The sequence below is a fragment of the Cricetulus griseus genome, chromosome 3, assembly GCF_003668045.3.
Source record: "Cricetulus griseus strain 17A/GY chromosome 3, alternate assembly CriGri-PICRH-1.0, whole genome shotgun sequence".
Classification (NCBI taxonomy): domain Eukaryota; kingdom Metazoa; phylum Chordata; class Mammalia; order Rodentia; family Cricetidae; genus Cricetulus; species Cricetulus griseus.
In genome coordinates, this window is record NC_048596.1 from 244,937,820 (window position 1) to 244,965,329 (window position 27,510).

At 39.8% G+C, this 27,510-nt stretch overlaps 4 protein-coding genes across 4 annotated transcripts; 2 read left to right on the forward strand and 2 right to left on the reverse strand.

The window, feature by feature from the left end:
* Positions 1-10,204: 10,204 nt before the first annotated feature.
* Positions 10,205-10,706, reverse strand: LOC100751726 (histone H2A type 1-B). The gene has a single exon (XM_027409518.2). It carries the CDS (start codon positions 10,653-10,655, stop codon positions 10,263-10,265), a length of 393 nt encoding a protein of 130 aa, XP_027265319.1. The 5' UTR covers positions 10,656-10,706; the 3' UTR covers positions 10,205-10,262.
* A 219-nt stretch (positions 10,707-10,925) lies between these two features.
* On the forward strand, positions 10,926-19,327 carry LOC100752010 (histone H2B type 1-C/E/F/G/I). The gene is made up of 2 exons (XM_027409524.2): positions 10,926-11,361; positions 18,922-19,327. Exon 1 carries the CDS (start codon positions 10,967-10,969, stop codon positions 11,345-11,347), a length of 381 nt encoding a protein of 126 aa, XP_027265325.1. The 5' UTR covers positions 10,926-10,966; the 3' UTR covers positions 11,348-11,361; positions 18,922-19,327.
* A 2,537-nt stretch (positions 19,328-21,864) lies between these two features.
* H1-6 (H1.6 linker histone, cluster member) lies at positions 21,865-24,535 on the forward strand. Its single transcript, XM_027409504.2, has one exon. The coding sequence runs from the start codon at positions 23,133-23,135 to the stop codon at positions 23,757-23,759; it is 627 nt and encodes a 208-aa protein (XP_027265305.1). The 5' UTR covers positions 21,865-23,132; the 3' UTR covers positions 23,760-24,535.
* A 542-nt stretch (positions 24,536-25,077) lies between these two features.
* LOC100752605 (histone H4) lies at positions 25,078-25,470 on the reverse strand. The gene has a single exon (XM_035442882.1). It carries the CDS (start codon positions 25,442-25,444, stop codon positions 25,133-25,135), a length of 312 nt encoding a protein of 103 aa, XP_035298773.1. The 5' UTR covers positions 25,445-25,470; the 3' UTR covers positions 25,078-25,132.
* Positions 25,471-27,510: the final 2,040 nt, after the last annotated feature.

Here is a 27,510-nt window from a genome sequence, read left to right on the forward strand (position 1 = left end):
AAGCTTGCCTTGATTTATGACTTTCTTCATTCCGTAAAACTGTAGAGCACCAAGAAAATGCTTACATGTTGGAACATGGAATTAGGGTAATCTAAATATGAGTTCTCAGGCTATGGTCACTAAAATTTAAAAATAAGTTAGTTTTCTGTTGTTGTTTTGTGTGTGTGTGTGTGTGTGTGTGTGTGTGTGTGTGTGTGTGTGTGTGTGTGTGTGTTGTGAACAGCTATAATGCCCAGGAAGTAACTCTGAGAATGACCCACTTGTTCAACAGAGGAACCACCTGAGTGGAAGTGATGTACTCATTGAGTCCAGGCCCATTGATTGGTGTGTTTTCCTCAGGTGGATTGCTGGTGAGCTCTTCCCAGGGTTCTGAGACCTTGCTTGGTTTGGCTTACAATCCAGCTGTTTACTGATTAAGGACCCGAAAATGATAGATACCATTTTTTGGTCATTTCAGTGTATTTGGTTTAAGGTATCTAGTTTGTTTTGAAAGACTTTTGGTGTAGAAATTTCATTTTGTTTTGTTTGTTTGCTTGTTTTCAGACCTCTAAAGGAATTTTGGATTTTGTTTGCTTTTGGAACTTTGAAGTAATTTGGGTTTCTGTTTTTGTTTGCCATTGGTTTTGCTTTTGGCATGTTTTATTACCACTTAACCTTTTCTTTCTGACCCCCCCCCCCATACCTAACTCTGTGGCATTCTGTTGCATTTGCTGTGATCATGTCAAGTCTTTAGCTTAGGATATTTATAGGCACTTTTTTTTTTTCAGGAAAAGGTCCAGTAAATAAATAAATAATAGTTGTTTTAATAGGTTGGGATGGGGTAAGGTTTCCAAGATGGAAGAAATGTTTGGAGATAAACCACCATCTAGTACTCCATATGGCCATATGTGTGATAATTATTGACTTTTAGTTTGTCAGTATTTGCAAAAATGGAGATCTAACCAAAGAAAATCTGGTTTTATGGTTTCCCCAGTAGGAAGGGAGATGTATTAGTCAGTGTTCTCTAGAGAAACAACTGATAGAATGAATATATATATATATATATATATATATATATATATATATATATATATATCAGGATGTATTAGAGTGGCTTATAGGTTATGATATGACTATCCAACACTGGCACCTCCTCTATGGAAAGTCCAAGAACCCAGTAGTTGTTCAGTCCATAAGGCTGGATGTCTCAGCTGGGTTTTACTATACAGAATCTGGGAGGTGTGGGTTCCAATGGCATTGGGAGTGAAATTGACAAAGAGAATGAGAACAAGTACTCCTTTCTTCTATGTTCCTTATTTAGGCTGCCACCAGAAGGTGTGGTCCAGATTTAAGTATGGATCTCCCCACCTCCAAGATACGGATTTAGGACGAGTCTTTGAACTTCAGATAATATATTCATGATAATTCCTCACAGCTGGACCCAGATGCTTGGGTTTCAGTTAATTTCAGATGCAATTAAATTGACAACCAAGAATAGGCATCACAGGGGAACATTTGATGATCCAAATTGACATTTTTTTGTGTGCTTAATTAAGTTTTAGGCAAAAAATCACAGCAAATGCAATATTTTTGTAAAAATCTATAAAGTTGGTTATTCATAATAAGAGCTCTGAGAAAAGCCTGAATATGGGTTAGAATGAAATGCTAGTAAGGCATTTATTTATTCTCTAGTCAGGGAAGCAGATCAGTGTCTTGTTCAGCTGTCATCAGAGAAGCTTCACCCTGCAGCAGATGGCGACTGATACAATGACCCACAACCTGACATTATGCACATGAGAGGGACTTTGGAACACTTAGCCCTAAATGGGATGTCTCCATTAAATCCCTTCCCTTATAGCTCAGAGACCATGGAAAAGAAGGCAGAGACAGTGTAATACCACAGTAAATGCATGGCACCAAGAAAACAAGTCCCTCTAAACCAACATGAGCAAAACTCCTATGAGCTCATAAAGACTGAGGCAGAAAGCACAAAAGCACAGGGCCTTCATTGGTCTGCACCAGGTCCTCTGCATATATGTTATGACTTCCAGTTTAGTGTTTTTCTGGGATTCTTATGCTTTCCTTGGGCTCTTTTTTCTCTTTTCCTGTTGGTTTGGCTTGTCTAACTTCCATGTGATAATTTTTGTTTTATCTTTTTTATTTTATTTTGTTATTTTTTTTAAATGAATGAGTGGATGAAACCTGTAATTCATACTTGCAGGAAGAGGGAAAATCGGTTTTCTTCCGTAGAGTGACACTGGGCGTATCAGCATCTCCAGAGGTGTCATGTTCAGGATTACTTGACCAACAAAAAATGGACTCTACAGCTTTTTGTGTGTGCTTTTATCTAGCTACAGTTTGTACTTCTCTCTGGGATACCAGCTTCCAGCAGCACAGAGTCTTGAAAGGAATCTATAGAGTTGGCATAAGCTAAGACTTTTCTGTCTGAGGGGGTTATGGAAAAAGGCACTCACACACTCTCTTGATGGTTTCTTTATTCTCTGTTCCTTTTATGTTCTATCTACTGCATACTTTTTTTTTTGGAAAAAAAAGTATGCCAAAATAGTTTTTCAGGAAATATAAGTATTACATTGTGGTTACACTCTGTTTTTCAAGTGAATGATTACAATGAATACAAAGCAAACAGAAAAAAAACCCAAAAAATAAACAAACAAAAAGCAAACAGCATGTTTTCCATATCCCTTACATGATTAAACATTTAACATACTACAATTGAAAAACAAATTATCTCAAGAACCCATACACGTTCATACCCAAGCAAGCTATTATAAACTCATGTGTGGACAAGCAAGGTATTATTCTCAGTCAGGTCTTTTACTGGCAGGCTACATTTTGCAGATACAAAGAAAGGGCCAATTACTTTATTACTTATCTTGAAATGTAAACTTATAATGAACCTTAAAGGAATCACAAACCTATACTTTTATATATGAAAAAGAATCAGTCAGCTCTACTTTAAATTTTTAGGGTCCTTACCCACTCATCAATAGTTTTTTGTATCAGGAGATTGAGAGCAGAAATCGGTATAAGGAATTAATCATCACCATTGGTTATCAACCAATCCTATTAAGAAAGGTACATCAGCCAACGGTAATTGGGCTGCTTTGTTCTTGTTCCCTGACCTTAATGAGTTCTGAATTCAATTATGTGCCTTTCTAAAACTTTAGATTATCTTCTTGTTTTTTTCCCCCTCAAAGCTATTTAACAAAAACATCTTAGTCTAGCTTTGTTATTTTCAAAGCTTTGTTTCAGCTGGGATGCAGTCTAAAACCTGTGAACACATCTCCCAACATTAAGGTTAAAAGAATATAAACTTGCTGGGCTACTGGGACTCAATTGCTTTTTCTTAATCATTAACATAAGCTACAATCTATACAGCTCCTTAAGTCAAACTCACAGGCTCTGACTGTGTAGCATTTCCTTGTATTTATTTTTATTCATTAAAACTCTTTATGTGTAGGTTATCATTATTGTTATTAATTTAGACAGTACAGCTTAGGGAGAGGCCATCTTCCTGACAATCCACAGATAAAAATGCCCAATCGAATGGGATGGTTCCAAGAGATAAATGTGCTATATTATAGGCAGTGGAGATCTCTCCACCTCCATTCTCAGCATGCAAGATACCAGAGGGATATTGCAGTAACAAACATGTAAAGCACAGAAGAAGAAAACGACATTCTGGGGTCTGTAGTCCAGTGGCCTAAATGACATTCATCCATCAGAGAGTTTCTGGTGGCCTGACACCTTGAACTTTAACTGCTACTTGCTGCTCCTCTGACATGACCACCAGCAAGTTTGGTAATTTTTTGTTTGCTTTGTTTTGTTTCTGTTTTTGTCCTCTTTCTTTTTGGGTGTGGCTTTATTTTGTTTTCTTAGTTTTGGGTGGTTGTTCTTGTATTGGGTTTTTGTTTGTTTTTTGAGACAACTTCAAGTTGGGTAGATGGGGGGAGGTAGGGGATGATCCAGATAGGCCTGGGATGGAGAGGGACAAATATATTTGTCATGATCAAATATATTTAATGTAAATTGTTTTAAATATAATAAAAATCACTGTCAAGCATATAAAAGTAATATACACTTGAAAAAAGTAATTTATTTAAAAATTTTGAGTTTATATCAAGATATTTAAATCCTAAAATCAACTCCCTACTCTCATCTATCTGAGCTTACCTCAACATTCTTTATCTCCTACTGTTTTATATTTTTTCCTTGAATGGTTTTTTTTCTTTAAACTCTCATTACATTAAAATGTCTTTATTACACAAATACTAAAATTCTTTTCAGCCTTAAAGCCTCAAATCCCAGTTTGGAGCTGAGGGTCCAAAAACTTAGGGGAATTCCCTTGGCTATAAAAGATAACTAAATGAATCTATGTCTCTGTCTTCTCTTAAGCATCTTCTCTGGTGGATACCAGATAACACATGGATTTCATGTATGTTTATGATAATTATGTGTCATGTGTGCCTATAATCACTGCTTTTGTGTATCTTTGGTTGTTTTCATATGCTCATGCTACATTTTTTAAAAATGTCACCACTTCTGTTTTCTCTTTTAAAGATTTGCTTTTGTTATGTCTTAAAATTAATTTGGGGGAATGCCCAATTAAGATGCATTTGCATATTCACAAATTTTAAAATTATGATCATATAATAGAAGATAAGATAAATACATACTATTGTATAAATTTGAGAATCTAAACACCCTAAGCCATTAAAATTGTATCTTTGAGTTTTATAAAACTTTAAAATACTAATTGTTTATATAAAACACAAGAATCATAAGATAAAGGTCTCATAAGCTATACAATTTAAAGAATTATTCATCTCTTTATTAGTCTATAAATAAATAAAGTCACAAAAGGTGTGTGTTATAATAACTTAAATCTTTAATAAACAATTTAAATTTGGTTATGAACACATACAAAAAGACATTAATGTAATTTACCTGTGTTTTAATACAGCTGGTACTTTCCTGAGATACCACACTAATGTTTTCAGTCCTTTAAATATAGCTTTCAAGCTTTCACTTAAGATTACCTCATTAAAATTGTTTTCTGAGTTTTGTAATATTTATAATAATATTAGGATTAGTATGCTGTGAAAAGATTGTAAAAATGGAAGTGATTGTAACTAAGATGAGTATAATATAAAATTTATAAAACTTTTTATCATCAAAATTCAATTTTCTTAAGTATTGAACTATTTTTAGTAATGTTCACCAAAGAAAAACCTTTAAAACAACAAAGCTTTGTTTCATCCTTTCACTAAAAGGACATTTAAAATCTGTATTAGATTTTAATTTTGTATGCTTGCTCATTAGATGTTTTACCTTTTGGATAGTTAGTTTTTGCTTTATGAATAGGATAAATTATGTTTGGAGAGTTATGCCTATCTGGAACATTTCCACTACACTGTATAGTGATTGTGGAACTCACTTTAGTAGACAAATATTTAAATCTTTTATAAAACTTGCCTTTTTTAGATTAACAACAAATACTATTGTAAAATACTTTTAAATATAATAACTAAAATTCTAATTGTTACATTCTCAAAGGATGAACACAACACTACTTAATAAACTAATAGAAAGAAGACATAAAGTAAAAGCCTTCTTTCTGATTAAGTGATCAGGACTGTACTTCTCACTCTCTCCTGGAACATTAAAATTCGAGGAGGTGAACTTTCTCACATAGTCTGAGAACACTTTCATAGAGACGTGGGAAATGCTGACTAATAGATAACCATCTTCAAAGTCATCCACAGCTGAGTACCACAACTACTAAACATTTCTCTCAGTTTTATATTTCTTAAATACTTTATAATTAAAAAAAAATTAAATTGTTCATATTTAATATTCTACATGGTATATTTCTAAGTGATAAAATAATACTAATTTTGTTTTTAATGATGTCACAATGAAAATATTTCTTTTTATTAATCAAGGTTTTTTCTTATGATCATTTGCTTATCCTTAGCACATACCTTAATCGAAATCAGGTTTAATGTTTAAAAGATTCAAGTGTTTTCACTGTCTCATATATATGTGTGTGCATATGTATGTGTTAATTATTTAGTATAGTCTGATAAAACAAAATATCTAGGTTTTAATTTAACTTTAAATCCTTTTACTCTAGCTAGAGTTCTTGTTCAAATTATACAAGAGCCATCAATCTCTAATAACTAACATTCATAATTTTTCATACTTTAAGTACTGACATTTCTTGATTAAATTAATAGCTAAGGTGTACTATAACACAGCCATGATTAAAAATAATGAAACAATATTTGTATTTTACTAATTTTTAAAAAAGTACATCATTACAGTGACTCCTTGCAGAGTCCCATTTCTACCCATTTAAATGTAAGTAGGATCACTCATAGAGTACAGATAACTATCAATACAGGGGAAAACACATAGCTAATCTAGTTTAAAAGATATGTGCATTTTTGTTGTTGTAAATCCATGTTTCCTTCATCACTGCATTAGGTCAAACCATGTTCTTGATTATTTTAACTTTAGGTAACATAATCCCTATTATATGTCATACGTAAATGTTATGTCAGATGCAGATGGCCTACCTATAGGAAAAAAAAAAAAAAGAAAAAAGAAAGATCAAGATCATGATGGCTAATAGTTTCATTATGATCTAGGAGTTTCTTTCTTATGGCTTTTACAAGCTATTCTTCTCTCCTGAAGACTTGTCCTGCCCACTACTTAGCCTTATCTACATCAGATCCTAAAAATGAACTTGCCACAAGGGACCTTATAATATTTAACAAATAACATGCAGCCCTCAGGATGCACAAAATATGATTCTTGAACAAAGGGAGGAACTGTCAATGAGAATTCCTGGAAAGAAGCTGTGTCTGCAAAGACTGGTGGACGAATTAGAACCACAGTCATATGGAGAGGTCGGAAAGTTTTCACTCAGGCCAGTCATCTCATCTTGAACTAGCTTTGGCCTCCTGAATAGGCTACTTCTGTGTCTGAACTAACAGACTAATAGATTAAAAAAAAAATTGAAGTCTATTTACTTAGCAGACCACTAGCTTTCATTAGTCCAAATGCTAAGACTGATGTCAAATAATATTTGAAATCAATAAAAAAGCACATCCCCCCATCTTGTAACCACTCCTCAGATGTACTCATCAATCTAGGAGTTAAGACTTCCTTTTTTTGTAAAGCTATAAAGGATCAAGAAAATGCTTATATGTTGGGATGTGAAATTTGGGGTAACCTAAATTTGTGTTCACAGGCCATTGTCACTCAAATTTGGCTCTAGAATAAACTATCCCATGTTCCATTTAAGGTAAGATCTGTTGTGTCATGTCATTCCTACCCCACTCCACAAAAATAAAACCAAACAACAACAACCTATCCAATCAGTGTTTTTAAGGTAACCAGAAGAGAAAGAACAGTAGTGATTAAGCCTTGACAAGCCTGAGAGTATACCCTGAAGAGCCTGGAACTCAGTATTCTTGCTTCTTGCAGAAAGAGTCTCAACAATAAGCAATGTGCTTAAGTTCTAAATCCTACAAAATATAGATTTCCACATCATTGCCAAACTACTATTAAAATCCTCACATGTCACAGAGAAGGAAGAAAATCTGATTTCACTGTTTGACAACTCAGCTTATTTTTAAGTCTTCATGACATATTCTAGTTCCTCTGAATCGCACAATAGTTCTATGTACTTGCTATTTAAAAACAGAGATTGATTTATTACTAATAGTTTCCAAGTCTAAATACAGGTGATGAATGTTTTTAGTAGATACCATTACGATGCTAATCTTTCTTGCTTTGGTCCAAAGCAGGGACAAAAATGAAGGTGAGAATCTTCTGCTAGATATGAACCCTCATTAGTTCCAGTGTGAGTGGAGAGTATTCAATTAACTTCCTGATAACCTTTTCATACGCTTGTGTTATATTTAATATTTAAAATGAATAAATATAAAGGTGAATAACTACAATTAAGGATCATCAGGTGATAAACTTCTAGGAAAATAACCTATGCATAACTAAAGTACAGATACATTTATAATTTTAAACTATCGTACTTTAAATGAATACAAGGAAAAAAACTCCCCACAAAATGAGTGGCAATGGCAGAGAGCAAGAGAAAAAAATATTCCTGTCCACAGATTATTTGGAAATGTAAATTGTTGATACTGTATTATTTTTGCTTTACTTTTGTTCTGGATATCTAAAACAAAACAAAAGAAAACAAAAAACCAAAAAACAACCACAAAAACAAGACAAAACAAAATGATGACTTCATTTCAGTCTTATGTCTTAGTAAAACCCTAAGACAAATGTCTCTGGTGCTCAAGTACCTTCCCCAAGTAGGAAGCCAGGGGGCAATTTTAATTTTTATCATTATGCCCCAGTATAGAGACTTCCCCAGGACCCTTGAGACAAAATTAGTGAAGATCTGCTCAAGCCCTGAAAGCCAGCTGAAGCTACCAGGTATTTAGTGCTCTAGAGAATTATGTCCAATAAGTAAGCAGGATTCTGAGAAACAGAAGTCAAACACTATGTTAGAGACGTGCTGGGACAGAGATGTATGGGATGCTCTGTGCTTGCTAGCCTGTTCTTGGCTGCCCTTCCACAGTCAGAGCTGTACAACTGTCATTTTTGTGTTTCTCAAGCACTCTACACAAACTCTCCACCCAGTCAGATCATTACAAAGCAAAGATCTACTGGAAAAGATGGTGCTATTAGAAGCTTTAGTTTGCTGTGTATTTATTGTCTTCCCTGATAGTAAACTGACCCTCTAGAACAAATGCTTTCTGGTTTGCTGAGTCTCTGATAGAGTGAATTAAACAGTCACTTAGTATCTTTTTATCAAGTGTCTATTTGTATCCCGAAGCTGAGTATTTACAATTCAACAAGTTGAGGCCTTGACCTCATGGTCCTGCTGAAGACAAAAAACAATCGTTCATGATGTATCCATTCACTAGCAAATGTTCAAATACAAACATTGTTTTGGGAACCTGGAACGAAGAATTCAAGTTTTAAGATTTCTCTATCTTATCTCCTAACTCATCACATGGAAATAAGTACTGAAAACCATCCTCCCATAATATCAAGTCTTTATTTTGCTTCTTCTACCCTGAATAAAAACAATGCTGGCCCCACTTGAGGGTTCAGCATATCAATACATGTCAAGATATAACCCCTGCCCCCTTTATACAGATTCTAGGAAACTCCTTTCTTTAAGTTTTTTTGGAGTTTAGGATGCCACTAACTTTTTGGTTATATGCTCCTCTATATAGCATTTAATGATCTCTGCTATGTATAAAATGTGTCTACTCAGCATTTCTGGCCATGCTACACAGAATGTCTGCACTGCCAGTGTCAACATCCACAGCCTGCTAGGGAACAAGTAGAGGCTGCCTGGGTCCTCAGACTGCAAGGACCAGCTTTTGCTTGGATTAAGAAACACAACACTAAACTGGGCATGGTGCCCACACCCTTAATCCCAGCACTTGGAAGCTAGAGGCAGGCAGATCTCTGAGGCCAGCCTGGTCTACAAAGTGAGTTCCAATCAGGACTACACAGAGAAACCCTGACTGGAAAAAAGGGAAAACAAAACTCAACAAATGCACCACACTTCTACTTCATATGTGGATTTGAATTGTAGGAACCCAAATGGTCTCACCCTTAATGTTTCAGTTTGGTCAGTCTGTCTAGTGAAGGCACTCACCACTCTTGTCCACTAGGCTTCACTGACCCTCACTTCCCATTGTCCAAGTCTTGCTATCCTGAGGAAAAAGTTGATGAGACCAGAAGAATAGAGTTGAGTTTCCAGATAACCTCCATTTCCTTTGTTTTGGAGAACACAGGGGCCCCAACTCTCATTTGCTTCTCATAAACTGAGGAATATATTTAAATTCATTAATATTCACTGCAGTTCCTTGAATGCCGTGGGTGGTAGATCATTAGTATTAAGCTAAAACAGACAACCTTCAGGCAATTTACAGACAGGTTGTCATTCTGCTTAGACTGGCCAGAACTCTAGCAAGAGAGGTTTGACTCTCAGATTTCCTAACTTTCCTAACTCCAGGGAGCCTACAGACTTGGCAATAAACTTAAGATCTCAAACCAATTTTTCCTAGCTAAAGCCTGCAACAAATCAAGGTTGGGATAAAGACTTTCTGCTATTCTAATTTGCTCAACTCTTTCTCTGACACAGTGGGGGCTCTGAAAAGAGCCTTTGGATTTGGAAGTTTCCGAAGTTATGATGGCTGGTTGTCAAATTACTTTCCCTTGGCCTTGTGGTGGCTCTCGGTCTTCTTGGGCAGCAGCACCGCTTGGATGTTGGGCAGGACGCCGCCCTGCGCGATGGTCACGCGTCCCAGGAGCTTGTTGAGCTCCTCGTCGTTGCGGATGGCCAGCTGCAGGTGGCGCGGGATGATGCGGGTCTTCTTGTTGTCGCGGGCCGCGTTGCCAGCCAGCTCCAGGATCTCGGCCGTCAGGTACTCCAGCACGGCCGCCAGGTACACTGGGGCGCCGGCGCCCACCCGCTCCGAGTAGTTACCCTTGCGGAGCAGACGGTGCACACGGCCGACGGGAAACTGCAGGCCGGCCCGGGAGGAGCGGGTCTTCGCCTTAGCGCGAGCCTTGCCGCCCTGCTTGCCACGTCCAGACATGATAACGATATAGTAAAAACAGCAAAAAACCACCAAAGTCCTCCGCTTCAAAAGGTATGGCTGCTTTTATAGTCGGTTCCTGGATAGTAAAAGCAACTATTTGATTGGTTACAAGATGGCTCAGAGATGTAGCCAATAGAAAATCTGTGTCTCAAAACCTCATTTGCATAATTCCGCCCACGAAGCCACCGCTTTTTCTTCTTCCAATTAGCTAAGTATCATTCGAAATCCCTCATTAGCATAAACGCCCTATAAGTAGGAGAAGTCCAATTCCAACCCACACTGAGCTTCCGGTGTTTAGAGATTCTAAGATGCCTGAGCCAGCCAAGTCCGCTCCCGCCCCGAAGAAGGGCTCCAAGAAGGCCGTGACCAAGGCCCAGAAGAAGGACGGCAAGAAGCGCAAGCGCAGCCGCAAGGAGAGCTACTCGGTGTACGTGTACAAGGTGCTGAAGCAGGTTCACCCGGACACCGGCATCTCCTCCAAGGCCATGGGCATCATGAACTCGTTCGTCAACGACATCTTCGAGCGCATCGCGGGCGAGGCTTCTCGCCTGGCGCATTACAACAAGCGCTCGACCATCACGTCCCGGGAGATCCAGACGGCTGTGCGCTTGCTGCTGCCCGGGGAGCTGGCCAAGCATGCGGTGTCCGAGGGCACCAAAGCCGTCACCAAGTACACCAGCTCCAAGTGAAAAGGACGTCCCACGTAAGCCTCTTATTGTGAATTCCAAAGGCTCTTTTCAGAGCCACCCACCTTTTCAAAGAGAGATGTGGCCAAACACTGCATTCAGCTTAATTTTTGGATACAGCTGTGAGGGCACGAAATTTAAACGGTCAAGGCTATGGGAAACATTCATTTAATCCGCCAGTCTTAATCTTTTGTTACTTAGCTACAACTGCTTTGTTAGCTGTGTTTTGACAAATGTTCCGTACGGATTTTTTCCTTTACAGAGCCTTGTGCTAAACGTCATTTCCGGTGTCGGAGGAATGTGGTTATTGCGCAAGGGTGACAGATTAGATTGACAATAAATGGACCGGGTAGTTCCTGTGACTATTGGAGGAGGTTTGCTTTTAAAAACACTGGTTCCAGATGGTTTATTTTTGGGAAGAATCGCCTCACATTTGCTTTCATTTTGAAGTAGCTAAACGGGAAGACCCTGTTTCAAAGGACAGCCTTTTCATATTTCTAGATTACTTTTGGATAGCTTAATAGGGTATAATATGTGGTCTGGAGTCATCAAACTCTCCGGCACGGACAATCGCCGGCCTGAGATTGTGGTGAGAAATGGAAACGCAGATGTAGACATTGGTCACATGTTAGAGCACTTTGGCCAAGCTACTTTCATTTTCATAGTCCCAGTGACATGAACACGTAGAGAGGAGTGAGGGGGAGAACCGAAGCAGTCAGTGAGGGTGAACTGGAAGGAAGCCAAAGATTTGAGCAAGAAATGCCGAAATGAAAGCCATTGCTATGAATGTTGAACAACACCATGCTAATCATCTCCTACACTATTTCTAGAAGCTGTGCTAGATAGATACTCTATGTCTACATTATAAGCCAGTAGTGTGGGGAAGGCCTCAGCCTTTTGGAGCTTCCGTCTCCTCCTCCAAGCTGCAGCTTTGTTCTTGCATAGCTCTCCTGCTTTTTCTGGTTCTATACTATAATATTTAACTTAGAAGTTAACAAAATATGAGACATTGAAGTGTTTGTTGCTGCCTAGGGGCCTAGTCCCCAGCAGGCTCTCAGCAGGTCACATAACACAGACACACACAGGAGGCTTTTTCTGAGGGCAAAAGTTTAATTCTTCATTTTATTTTCCTCCCTGCTGGATGGATCATGTTCTTTTTCTATCCTTTCTCTGTTTTGCTCTCCTACCCCGATGCCTCCCTTCTTCCCAGTTCTCCTTCTGTCTCTTTCCTAATGTTGTCCTTTGTTTCTTTCCCAATGGTTCCCTCCTATTTCTCTCCTGATGGTTTTCCTTATATATTTTTCCTTCTCCCTTTTTTCTTATCCCTTTTATACCACCTAAGCCAAAGATTTCTATGCAAAAAAAGATTACCTCACAACCATAAGTTACATATTTTTCAAAAACAAATTAAAATCTCTATAAGAAATCACATTAAGATCATAAATTACATGTTTTCCTTAGAAGTTCACAAGTAGTTAAACATTTTTCTTTATATTAATTTCCCCACCTTAACATCTTCACCCCATAGCAATGATTCTTTTATTACTGATTAACAAATTTTTAAACAAGCTGAGTTTATTTCAGCCAGTTCCTTTTTTACAGGCAGGCAGCTATTTGTGGTTTTATTGTAGCAGATTTTTATTTTCTACTCTAGAGAAATTTTATGTGAGTGGTTAGCTAGCTAGCTATTTTTCTTTATACATCTATTTTTGTTTTCTTCAGTGAGTTACATGATCAAGGAACTCAGGCCTAACCTTGGGTGTAGGGACATAATTGCTTTCTTTAGTCATCAGCTTGTTTTTCCACAGGCAGAATTCATGGATCTATAATGTAAGAAACTTCCCTGTTCTTATTTTCTGTCTTCTATAAATCTCATATCTAACAAAGGGGAAGGTGACTTCTAGCCTATTTTTGACTTGGCAAAATAACCTAAACAATTTCCTTAATCATCTTTATGTCTTATACACCTGTATCTTTTAGGCTAACTCAGAAAGTACAGTTAAGTCATAAATCTAACTAATCATCATTACTCTTATAAAAATCATCTTTGTTATGATCTGCAAGTAAACTGCCCAATGAGGAGTGGGATTATCCCAGGAAACAATCACATTATATTAGATGCAGTGGGATCCCTTCATACAGTAAACACACCATGCCAAATACAGCAAGAGTAGGGCAGCCGCAAACAGAAGGAAGCACAGCAGAAGCAAGGGGAATTCTGGAAACAATCCCCCTGGGGGCTTTGCCTCTCCAGGATGCACCCAGAGTAGCTTTGCAATCCTCTGGGCTATTTCCCATAAGCTCCATTGCTGACTGGAGCTCCTCTGACATGGCCACTGGCAGTTGTTCTGTGTAACTCTACTATTGGTAACACAAGTTAGAATAAGTATTGCTTAACAAATTAGAAAACACTGTTCTTCCAATATAGGATGGCACTAGCCTTTGCTACTTTAAATTTGTAGGACTCAAAGACAGTAGAGATAGAACATAGGCCTAGAGGTGCAGACAAGTTTGGGATTGGGGCTTGTTAGTGTATATATAAGGAAACACAATTGCTTGTTTTGTTTAAGGGCTGTCTTTAACTTCTACCAAGTTCCCTAGCTACAGAGGAAAACAAATAAGGATATAAGATAATGATTATGTTTACTCTCTGTTTTAAGGAAGTTGGGAGGTAGTCCTAAGTAATATAGTAATTCAGTTTAGTACACAAGACTCTAAAGTGAGACTGTCCCTGCTTACTTTTTATGTAATTGGGATTTATCCTCATATTTTAATGCAAAGGTCAGTTCTTTACCAATCTTAAATTCAAGTTCTAAGTTCAAATTAATAAATTTGGTAGGATAAGTTTTAGACCCAAAAACTATTTGGGGGCTTTTCTCTTTTAATTCTTGGTAACAGGCAATTTCCCTCCCTCCTGTAAAGAAGGTTAGGATACTAAAATAATTGGTTGCATTTGATTTTCCAGGAACTGTCTACTTGTAATTGACTGTTTAAAAATTACCTTTGAAAAGAGCATGGAGGAAATAATTCCACCAATAAGGTGCTTGCTGTGTTTAATATGAAAACCAAAGTTCAATTTTCAGGACTCACATAAAAACTTCTGGGGGTATTGGTGGTGGTTTGTGCCTGGAGTCAACACACAAGGAAATATGTGCAATTAATTAACTGAATGTCCTTGAGGTATTGACAAATGCCACCATACTGACCTTGCACAGTACAGTAATTATTCACCCAGAAAGATGGGATGAGGACTGATTGAAACATCAAGTGAAGAACACTGAACTGAGAACTGCTTCACACTAGTAAAATTGTGGCAAAGCATTGTTCCTTGTTGAAAAAGAGGAAGCCTCTGGGGTTGAAGTTTAATTCCCAGGTATTACATGCTCATGGGGAGACTTTTGGGCAAGTTACCCACTATTTCTGTGCCTCAGTATCTTCATCTGTACCTTGAGGATAATTGTGATATCACCCACCTTCCAGAAGAAACATAACTAATTATGTAGCATTGCAAAGGATCTTTCTTCTTCCAGGTATCTTCTTCCAAGTGTCTTCTTTGCAGGCATCTATGTGGCCACTCCTACCTGGGATGCATCTAAACTGCTCCTTTCCAATGATCCTGTACAACACTGTGCAATTCAGACTTGTCATAACTTATCTGTAACCTAAGTAGACTCTATCCTCTAGTTTAGTTACCACAGTATTCCTAGGACAGATTGCTCAACCTGCTACCCAGTAGACACACACACACACACACACACACACACACACACACACACACACACACACACACACGAAAATTGATCCAGTTTTTCGATAAATTTTAAAAATACATCTACACTTCAAATACAGCTCTACAAGTGTGCAGATGTAAGTGAACAAAAACAGAAAGTGGGGCAGGGAACATAAGAAGGATGAAAAAGGGCTAATCTGAGGGACCCTGAGCATCCTGGAGAAGCAAACAATGGCAGACTGGGAAATGAGATCTGTGGACAGATGAGTGTATGGATAAGCCCGTGAGAATGCTGCCTACGAGGTCCTGCTCTCTAGGACTCTTCAGGAAGCCGGCTAAGGTGCAGAAACTTGAAGGTGCTTGAGTTTGGTCGGGGACAGGATTTGTAATCACTGACTAGAACATGGCATTAAGGTCTAGTCATGATGGAATAATGGGAAGTCTGTGTTGCTTTGGATGAAAATGTTGAATTTGTTTCTGTTGATAAATATCAGGTCAAACTGAGGTAAACAGTACTTGCTGACACATCTACAAGCTCTTGAAGCTTAGTGGGAAACACAAGATGTTTATTGTTCCAATACAAGAAGTGTTTTCATGAGGAAGAGATAGAGTTTGTGCCATAGACCTTCAAGAAGAATGTCACGTTCCACTTTGTGCCTTGGATGCCCTTGGGTCCCAGACATCACAGGCTAGCAGACATATCGTGGTGGTGGTTGGTTCTCTGAGAACCAAGCCTGGAGTGATACACATCTTTCTACCCACCTTTGTTTGGTCTTCAGTTAGCTCCAGCTACTATTGGGGAAACAAAGAAATGAAAACTAGTCACCTACCCATTTGGGAAATCAACAAGGTTCTTTGGAAGGAGATAAAAGACATGTCTGGTTCCTGGTCTTCCTCTTCTTTCCATCTCTACCTGTTGGTGACCTGAAATCATCATGGCCACAGGGAATACAATCTTTGAGAGGCAAAGAATGAAACTCAAGGCAGCACCATTTTAACAGGTGCTGGGACAAAAACTGCTGGAGTCTGACATCTGGAAGTTTTTCTTAAACATTTAAGTACAGTAAAACTTTGGGGAAAATGTTGCCACGTGACAAACACCACAGCAAAGCTTTAGGTATAGTTACATAGAGACTTTCTATCAAAGTAGCAAAGTGCCTGAGACCTTTACAATAAAAATGGGTTCTACTGACTGATGAACAATGTTCAGGGCAAAGGTCTAAAGAGGATTTGGAATAAGCATAAGGATAGATTCAGTTGATGGAGGATGCAAATTACTTGGGACCTCTTTCATAATGATGGGTTCCATTTACTGAGACACGAAGCTCAGGATTGGGGCCTAAACAATGCTCAGGATATCAGAAGATTCTGGAAGGCTAGCTCTATAGCAAAAAGACTACCATGTTGTCAGACAACATCCACTCCAGCCCTCCTGGTGACCAGGCATTAGTCAGTTTTCTTCCTTTGAAGAAAATAGGCCTGAGTGTTTTACAAATCTGATTCTTACAATGCCTTCTTTAAGCTGTGCCTCCTACATTTACCCTTCTGTTCTTATGAAAAAGCAACCTACAATGGATTTTCAGTTAACAGCATCTGCTATGTAGCCACAGTCCTAGAGTGATTTAAGGAGGGAGCCTTTTTTTTTTCTTCACCTGCCCTGTGGGTTCACTGCTAAGGAGCCATGTATCTCCAGAGACTGTCTTTTGGGCAAAGGACAAAGTGCTCACCCTCATGGGACTTCTACCACAGCTGGGAAGACAAAGTGCAAGCAATAGTTAATCTAATTCTAATTGTCCAGAATGTCAGAATGACCTAAATTCTGGGGAAAAGGAAGGGATAGAGCAGAGAAAGGAAGATTATGCATGACCACAAATATAAGAACTAGGAACGCTGATGCAAATGTTTGCTATAATTAGCAGTTAAATGTAGCATAGTGTGTGGGAGGCACTGTTCTAAGAGTTTTACTCAATTAATCCACAGACAATACAATGTTAGCTGAAGGAATGCTTGAGGGATTAAACCAGTAAAGAAAACAAGTGCTTGTCTTTATTTCCCTGCTGTTATTTGTACTGCCTTAATTGTTGGTATGATTTAAAGAAGTAGATATAAAGATGTGTGAACACTTGAAAGGATTGCTGTGGTTCTTTGCAGCACAGTCCTTTATTTTGTTACCTTTCATGTTGTGTGTTTATATTTATTCAAGCCCCCGTGTGTGTGTGTGTGTGTGTGTGTGTGTGTGTGTGTGTGTGTGTGTGTGTGATGTGTGATGTGTGTGTATTACCTGTGCATACAAACTGAGAGAAGAAAGGCTTGGGTGCTTTCTTCTAGCAATCACTCTCTGCTTATTCCATTGAGGCAGGGTCTCTCCCTATTGAGCCTGTGTCTTGGGCCTCCTTGGCCAGGTTAGAAGCCAGAAAACCCTACCTATCCCTCTGTGCCTGTCCTTATGTAGAGCTGGGGTTAGAGACATTTGTGGAAATGTCTAGCTTGCTATGTAGGTGCTGAGATCCAAACTCTTATCTTCAGCATTGCAGAGCAAGCACTCTTAACCATTGAGCCCATTCTGCAGCTCCCAAGTTCCATGCCACTTCAACTCTGTTCACAAAAGATTACATACACTTTTACTTATTAAAACAAACATGCTGGAAGAAATACAATGAGCTCTGGGGCCTCAGAGGTCACAGCCTGAGTTAGGAGAGAGGGTCAAAATGCATACCTTTTACTGGCTAAAGAGAGAGAATTCCCTTACCCCTGCTCCCCTCTATTGTCACCAGGCTCTTCCTGATAGTTGCTTGTTAGAAACCACCAAAGAACAGCTTTGAGTACTTTTTTGTAAGTGCTTTCAAAACATATTATGAAATGAAATCTTTCTAAAATAAAGTGATGGCTTAGGTGTTACATAGATCAAGTGAGAGGTACAATTACAAGTCTTTTGATGAGCTTAACTTTGGGACACTCCCTGCCAGACTCATATGCCTGCCCACAGCTATTAGACAGAATTCTCTGCTATGTGAACTCTGCATACATTTCCTGCACAGGACTTGGACATGGAGAAAGCATACCTTAAGATATACCTTTGTTTACTTGTCAAGAGGAAGAGAAAAATACAGATCATTCTATAAAACCCCCCAAATAGGCTTAGCATTTGGGGGGAAGGGGACACTTTTCCGTTAGGTAGTTTCCTTTATTGTAAAGGAAGATGGAAGTGAGCTCTCCCACAGCTGCCCGAAGGGATGAACATTTGAGAGAATGAAGTTTTCTGGAAACTTGGTGCCTACCTCACATGGGAATAACAGACACTACTTTTCCCCACTTTCTTCATGCAGGGACTCTTGCAGTCCTGCACAGGAGCTCCAGAGCTCCTGCTCAAGCCAAGGCTCTCACTTTATACTATCTCTGCACTTGGGCAATGCCACCACTTCTCTTAGAAACAACCCTCACTCTCTTTTTTCACCCGAGTGATTCCTACCCTTTAAGGTTTCCATCAAACAGAACTTCCAAGCGTTAACTCGGTAATTCCATTAGTCCTTTAGTGAAACCAGGCTCAAGGAGTACAGAGGCAGCTTTATTGCAGAGGCCCAGCATCTAGCAGCACCCGGGGAAATCAGTGTCTCTGTTGCTGAATTCCATCTTCTATAACCAGGAGGGGAGCAGCTGTCATTATGGCATAATGTGGTTGTGGTGACCAAATGCACTGAATGGTTTTTACAGGCTTCTCGGAGCTCTACCAGTCTCTCAGAGAATCCAATATATGTTAATCCCCATCCTCATTTTCCTTCAGGTAGAGCAGCAGGCATCTGCAGAACAGCTAGAGTGAGTCAACCTTTCTCTTTTTCTCTCTTTACAGGAGGAGTAGACCTGATGATGTCTTTTCTACCACTCATCAGTGCTGGACGTTGTTTCATTTGGCAATTGAGACAATGGAAATAGGTGATACTAGAAGACTAGTGGCTGTATTTTCAAAACTTGAGGAACAACTGATAAGCATCTGGTTAAAAATTCTATAAAAAATGTTCACTGTAGAAATTTGTGATAAGAATGTAGAAAATTAAAATATTCTTAGTAAAATTAAAATACACCTAGCAAAAGAAAGCTTTTAAAAATTTGTGTGTTAATATGCAATGTACATATAATAAAAATGTCATGTAAAGCAAAAATGCATCACAAGTATATAATTTTAATGAACTAAATATGGTTAGAAATTGTGATTTATGGGTGTATAACATTATATGAATGAATCACTACCTATGTAACGAGTTTTGTGTTTTTAGTTACTTTGAGATCCTATGTTTTTGTGGAATATAGAGCATGCAAATCACAAATCTTCACCTATAAATCCTTTCTTTTTTCTTTTTTGGGGAAAAAACTTAGGTCAACCAACTGAGATAGGCTAAGGATGTGGCTAGAGTGAATGCCTGTCATGTGCAAGGCCCTGTGCTCAATCCCCAACAGTAGTGTTTGAAAAGAAAAAGAAAGAAGAAAAAAGGCAGGCAGGTATGGCGGTGGTCACCTTTAACCCCATAACTGACAGAGGAATCTAAAACAAAAAAGATTGGGAGTAGAAGGGCAGCTGGGCTACATAGTGCTACATTGTGAGACCAAAAACACACTCGGACAGGTTTGTACATATGTGATTGTTTTTAGCTGCTTGGGTCATAATATGAATCCAAGTTCTTTTTCTGGATTTTCAGTTATAAAACCCAAGAATTCATTATATTCACCAGTTCTGTGTTACTTTTAAAGCAATAGAGTAATATGCTCTGCCAATTTGTAAAGGTCTACCTCTACCTGATTCTTGTATGGCACTGACAGTTAATGGCCCAGAAAGTCTGTAGGCGATCCAGGGTCAGAGAAACCAAACTGATATCAAATTCATAGGGTGCCCAGAGGGACACACCCATTTTCACAGTGAAAGATCACATTGCACTGGCAAGGTTGAAATCAGTTTCGTGACTCTCAACTGGTAGGTTTTTTGTTTTTGATTTTTCCCAAATGAAACATACTAGAATAAAATATATGAATTCAGTTACCCTTGTTTAAGATACCCTTGTTTTCTAAATTGTGTGTGTGTGTGTGTGTGTGTGTGTGTGTGTGTGTGTGAGAGAGAGAGAGAGAGAGAGAGAGAGAGAGAGAGAGACAGACAGAGAGAGACAGAGAGACAGAGAGACAGAGACAGGAAAGGAGAGGGAGGGGGGATGTTTTTGTCATCTTGCAATCAGGAATTTGATGCTTTAATCCTTAAATTTTTGCTTCAGAAATATTTCAGATGCAGACTTTTCCCCACACTGTCCTCCTAGACAATGCCTTTTTAATTCTAAGGTCCCTGCAAGAGTCTCACTCAGCTCTTATCATTAATGGTGTTGATGTTTATGCAAAACATATAAAGCCTAGATATATATTACTATAACATAATAATTAATTTCCTTGAACTTCTGATGGCGCTTGGACCAGAGAACTATCAGGACAATTTTCATACAAGCATTTAAGGACCTTCACAGAATATCCCTAATGGGTTTTCTTTGGGTTGAGATCCTGGGCTTTGGTGATAAAAGGTAGACAAGAAATTCAAGTGACAGGGGCAGGGAACTGACTTAGAGTTTTTATTTGCTGTGAGGAGACACCAAGAAGAGAGTAATTTTCAGAAAGGAAAACATTTAATTGGAGGGCTTACATTTTCAGAGGTTCAGTCTATTATCTTCATGGTGTGACATGGTGACATTCAGGCAGACATGGTGCTGGAAAAGAAGCTGAGATTCCTACATCTTGACCTGCAAGCAACAGGAAGTGGTCTGAGATGTGGGTGTGGCTTGAGCATATATGAGATCTCAAAGCCCATCTCCACAGTGACACACTTCCATCATCAAGGCCACACCCAACCAATAAACCCACACCTCTTAATAATGCCATACCTTTTGGAGGCCATTTTCTTTCCAACCACTATAGAAACCTCAACCTCAACTCCAGGGTCTAGTTTATGCTTTTCACAGTTTGGGAGTCAAGTTTCAATACAACCATCTCAAACAAGAGGAACACAACAATTCACAAACTGCTTAAGGACAATGCATATGTGACCTTAGAGCATAGCTGTCAGAACTCCCTTCTTATCCCTAAACCTGAACAGTGCATCTTATAAACAACCTATGAGTTTATTCACAAAAGGAAATTCTTGAAGAGAAACAAGTAACCAACTCATAAAATTTTACTTAATTGTTGAACTGCTTTATTAAACTTTAAACATGGTTGAGCAATGTAGCTTCAAAAACAAAATATACATGCAAATATGTACACACACAACAAACACACACACATGCACCACACATACACACTCACAGACACACACAGACACACACAGACACACACAGACACACACACACACACACACACACACACACACACACACACACACACACTCCTCTGTAGTGCTAGTGTTTGAACCTAGGATCTACCATTTGCTAGATAGGTGCTTTACTACTGAGACACATCTCCACTGTTTTCAGTGTGATTTTATTTTGAGACAGGGTCTCATGAAGTTGACCAGACTGTGAACTTACTCTTCAGCCCATGTTTGCTTTGAATTTGGATCCTCTTTCTCTAGCCTTTCAGGAGCTGGAATTACAGACTGCACACCAGACCTAGCCACACAATTACTGGTAAGACACAGCACAGTCCTTTTTCCTGAGACACAGATACCTACCCACCTTCAAATTTTTTCTTAATAAACATCAACTTTTTCTTATACTGTCTTGTCCTGAAATTCTTTTCTGTGACTTAAGTTAAGATCCCTACTTCACAAGAGTAGATATCTCCAGAAAGAACTCAGGCAGAACGGCTGGCTGCCTTGGGTCACATGTTCTGCATCAGGTGACAAAATCACAGTACACCCTTGTCTTAGCTTTCTCCAGGATGGATTGGGTTTTATGCCTTCCTCCTAGTTGAGCATCATGTTCACTCCTCCTCCTCTTCTTTTGACATGCTTTCGTTTTTTGGTCCATGGTGGCCTCAAACTCATGGCAATCCTCCCTCCTGCCTCAGCTTCCTTAGACCTAGAATTACAAGCATGTTGCCATCATATCCATCTGTTATCCCTTATCTCCAAACATGTCCCATGGATAAGCTCTGAGAAGAATGCTTCTCCAACACTCCTGAGCCATATCTACCAGCCCAGCCACATTAGGAGATTGTAATCTGTGATTCCAGCTTTATAATTTATAGTTAATTAAGGGGTAGACACTGTACCTATTCCTATTGGGGTAGATAAGGCAGAGGGAGCGGGATACTCATGGCGTTCAGTTGGAGAAAGGAGGACAAACTCGGCTGAAAAACTCTCTTGGGGTTGGCTGATTTGGCTGCCAGGTGTTATGGGTGAGATGTTTATAACCAGATCTTAGCAGTTTCTCTTATGATTCAGGGGAAATAGCATGCCTCTCACGTGCTCTGTGGAGTGTTTATTAGTCCCTGCTCCCTTCAAGAAGGCGTCACTCTGGAGTTTTGGGACAATTCTAGGACCACCGTCTAATTCCACAGTGAGCCGCCTAAGACGTCTGTGTTACTTACGTCACATATATAAATAATTTCGATAAGAATTAGGGCCTGAATAATTGATTTTCTTCACCAGTTAGAAGCCACACATATAGAAGACCCCACCGAAGATGTTGGATACATTTTCTACCAAAAATTACTTTTGTATTTTCAAGGACAAGAGAAAGTTTTTCTTCTCCTTCTTGAATTTGATTGAAAATCAAGGGCTTTTCCCACTAATTTTGGCATGCAGGAACATTTCTCGATAAAAGGTAAAAAGTCAGGTGGAATCCGAGTCCCCTTGGGTCACCTGGTGTAGCAACCTGAGCGATTCTGTAGTGAGCACATAAGTAAGTTTCTACTTTTGGGGGGAAAAGAAACACAAACGCCCCTCCTCTAGGGGCGGGGGAGGTGCCTGGGGATGCACCAATCACAGCGCGCCCTGCTCTATATAAGCCACCCCTCCCCCAGGACCCCCTGCGCTGTTGATGCTCTTTATACTTTTTCTCACGGGGTGTAGATCTTGACGTATTCTTGGCTATGTCGGAAACGGTTCCTGCTGCCTCAAGTAGCCTTGTCCCAGTTCCTGTCGAGAAACTTCCATCTAAAAGGCGAGGAAAGAAACCTGGCCTGGCTGCTGCTCGCAAACCCCGGGGTTTCTCGGTTTCCAAGTTGATTCCCGAGGCCCTTTCGATGTCTCAGGAACGGGCGGGAATGTCCCTTGCTGCCCTGAAGAAAGCCCTGGCTGCGGCTGGCTATGACGTGGAGAAGAACAACAGCCGTATCAAGTTGGCCCTCAAGAGACTTGTGAATAAGGGGGTTCTGGTGCAGACCAAGGGCACCGGTGCCTCCGGCTCCTTCAAGCTCAGCAAGAAGGCGGCTCCTGAGAATGCCAAGGGTAAGGTCAAGAAATCTGCTTCTGCCAAGGCCAAGAAGCTGGGCTTGTCCAAGGCCTCGAGATCCCCCAAGAGCACGAAGGCCAAGGTTGTCAAGAAGCCAAAGGCCACTCCCACAAAAGCATCAGGGAGCAGACAGAAGACCAAAGGCACCAAGGGTGTACAGCAGCGGAAAAGCCCCGCCAAGGCGAGGGCAGCCAACCCCAATGCTGGCAAGCCAAAGATGGTCCTGCAGAAGACCGACCTGAGGAAGGTAGCAGCAAAGAAGTGAGCTTCAAAGCCAGCTTAAAAAAACCCAAAGGCTCTTTTAAGAGCCACTTCCATTATTTTCAAAATGGCAAAACACTTTAAACAAAACGAGGTGGACAGTGTCTTCAGGTGGATCTGTCTTCTAAACCCTGGAGTTAGTTAAAACGTTGGGAGGTCTCTAGATGTATCATATTTACAGACTTGATTGGGTATTAGTGCTTTCACATTAGCATAAAGGTCACTATAAGTGTATTTTATCCTAGAAACGCCACCATATCAAGGACAGAAGTAGAGTTCAGTAGTAGCTGCCACTTTGACCAAATACTGTAATTTACCCTTTAAAACACCATTAACCGCTGGGAACCCAGATGTTTAGACTCAAGTTTTTGCAGTTTGTCATTAACGATCCATTTTTGTTCCATTTTACAAAATGGTTTAATGCTATTGGCCTAACAGTTACAGTTGAAATGTTTTGTATATTTTATGAAAATAACTAGGCTTCAGGAGACCGACTAGAGCAGTATTAAAAAGAACCCCATTCTTTTAGGAAAATGGTTTTATGCCTTAAGGAGTGCCACAAATATTAATTCATATTCATCGATTTTAGGCCTTGGTTTGAGGAGTGACTAAAGACCATAGCTGGGCGGCTTGTTTAATGAAGATGCTCTTGAAGACCAGAGCCTGGATACCAGAACACTGCAATTCCAGTTTCCAGGGAATCCGATACACACACAAGAACTTAAAATGATATAAAGCCATCATACACTATGCGATTCGTGTATAAAATGACCCTTCCCAATAAAGGATGTGTATTCAGACCTTGTTCATACACTGGCTAAACATTTAAGATCAATTTGTGTAGAGGTAGTCCTTGCCTTTTTTAGGTAAGATGGCCCCTGTCCCGAGCTTGAAATTTAAAGAGGATGGTTACGAGAATAAACCACATAGCTGGCAAGGAAGTTTTTAAATGACTGGTACCTTGAAGTAGACTATTCATTACATAGTGGCAGTGGAAATCTGACATCACGCAGCTTATGGTAGCCTTTTTAACGTTACAATTCTATGGCAGTGCATCTAGCACTGAAATAATTCACACATTACAATTTCAGACAACAGACTTTACGATGGGCTCATAGTACAACTCCCTGTTACATTCCCATATTCACGTGTTTCACGGTTTAACATTAACATTAGGACACTCACAAGCTGTCTAAAGGAACAAAAATCAAAAGATTCCCTCAAAATACATGAGAATGACCTCACAAACCTACAATAAAGATGACTTATAAAAGACTAACACCGCCTTCTCGGAAAAAGTGAAAACAACTCCTTGCTGAGTTTGTGGGTGGCCCTGAAAAGGGCCTTTTGCGACACTGGAGAAAACGCAACAATGGCTTAACCGCCGAAGCCGTAGAGCGTGCGGCCCTGGCGCTTGAGGGCGTAGACCACGTCCATGGCGGTGACGGTCTTGCGCTTGGCGTGCTCCGTGTAGGTGACCGCGTCGCGGATCACGTTCTCCAGGAACACCTTCAGCACACCGCGGGTCTCCTCGTAGATGAGGCCGGAGATGCGCTTAACTCCGCCACGGCGGGCCAGGCGGCGGATGGCGGGCTTGGTAATGCCCTGGATGTTGTCGCGGAGGACCTTGCGGTGGCGCTTAGCTCCTCCCTTACCCAGACCCTTACCACCTTTACCACGTCCAGACATGGTTGCAACAACCGATGCGCACAGAACCCAAGCTTCCCTTTAAATAGTCCTCCTGCGGACCTAATTGAAAACCACAGGCGTTAGGCGTGGCTTTCGAATCAGGACCTTAAAAGAAGGTGGAGCAAACAGGAGGCGTCATTATAACTGAAGGTTTTGATTGGCTAGCAATCCCCAGCTATTTTTGCCCTCTGTATCCTGAGGTACAGATTTCAATCTCGCGGAAAATGTTCAATTTTGTTTTTCCTTTTTTTTTTTTGCGCGAAATGAAATGCTTGTTGGTACTATTACGCAAAGCAGGTATCCATATTTCACATGTATTTTTATTTCCATCTTGCTAATAAATTACTTGATGGTTCCATTGTGCAGACACACGTAAAATATCCAAAATGGTAAATTAAATATGCCAAGAACACCTCTTGCCGGTAGTTTTGTAAAGACAAAAACGTTTTTCAAAAAGGGTCTAAATTGAGCCGCCTAATTGTAAACTTCATAATTCCTCATCTCCAGTCAGACACCTAGTGAGTCCACCGCCCACCCCCCCTTCTTTATAAAGACTGAGAAAGATTGTACAAAAAGATGTAGGTTATCAGGTGCCCTTTTCTTGGTGTGTTCTACTCTGTCTTGGTTCCAGGTTTGTTTCCCTCCCAGACCTTACTAATCACAGCATGGCTTGCTCAGCTTTGGAAAAGAAGTGTTTTGTAGATCTGGGAATTATAGCATAGGGCTAATACTTGATTAAGGTCATTACAAAGCCTACAGGGTTCTGGTGAAGCCTGTGATAAGATTAGTGATGTCAAAACAAGGCTAATATATATATTTTAAGGCAGAAGAGCAGGCAGCATTAGCTTTTAATGTGGGTTAAATGTTGGTTTGGGACTTCCAAATTTTAATTTAACAAGGAGATAGGAGAGATGACTCAGATGTTAAGAACATTTGATAATCTCCCAGGGGTTCCAGGTTTGGTTCTCAGCACCCACGAGGTAGCTCGAAACCTCCCATAACTCCACTTCTAGGAATCTGACCCCTTTTTCTGATTTCCATGGGTGCCACTACTGCAGGCAAAACACTCACACAGGAAAAAAAAAATCTAAAACGTTTTTTGATTTTATTTAAAAACAATTTTATTTTAATTTAAAAACAATCTTATTTTACATATCAATCTCCACCCCCTTCCCTCTCCCTCCCATGCTCTGATGCCCCCAACCCACCCCCCACGGATAGTGAAGGCTACCATGGGGGATCATGAAAGTCTCACATCAGCCGGTATATCTAGGCTGAGAGAGTATCCCTCCATAGGGAATGGGCTCCCAAAGTCCAGTTGTGCACTAGGGATAAATACTGGTTTACTGCTAGATGTCCCATGGACAGCCCAGGCCTCCTAACGGGCACCCACATTCACAGGTTCAGTCCAATGCTGGTTCCCTAGCTTTACGACTAGGGACGGTGTGCTCTCACATGGTTAGTTCATTTGTTTCTATAGGTGTCTTCAGGACAGACTTGACTCCTTTGCTCATCCCTCCTACCTCTCTACAACTGGATTCCAGGAGTATGGTTCAGTGCTTAGCTGTGGGTGCCTACTTCTGCTTCCATCAGCTACTAGGTGAAGGCTCTAGGATGGCAATTAAGGTAGTCATCAATCTCATTATAGGGGAAGGGCATCAAAGGCTGCTTCTCCACTACTGCCTAGATTCTTAGTTGTGGTCATCTTTGTGGATCTCTGAACATTTCCCTAGTGCCAGATTTCTCTTTAAACCTATACTGGAGCCATTATAGGTTAGTACACTTTTAAAATAGATAAAGCATTCTGACCAATTTGAAGGATTCTAATTCCTGTCTCTTGTTACCCACCCCCAGCATTCAGAAAAAAATGTTTGGAAATATTTCTGATAAATTCCCAGGGCTATGGTTAATTTAGAAATGTTACAGCATATTTATTCCTCACTACAGAAAACATCAGAAGTCTGCTACCAGGTAGCATTGGCAATTCGTTACATAGTTTGGCAAGAAATGGCCACAGTGTCTCACCGGCTTTCTTGGCTCGGAGATAAGTCTTATAGTGGTTATGA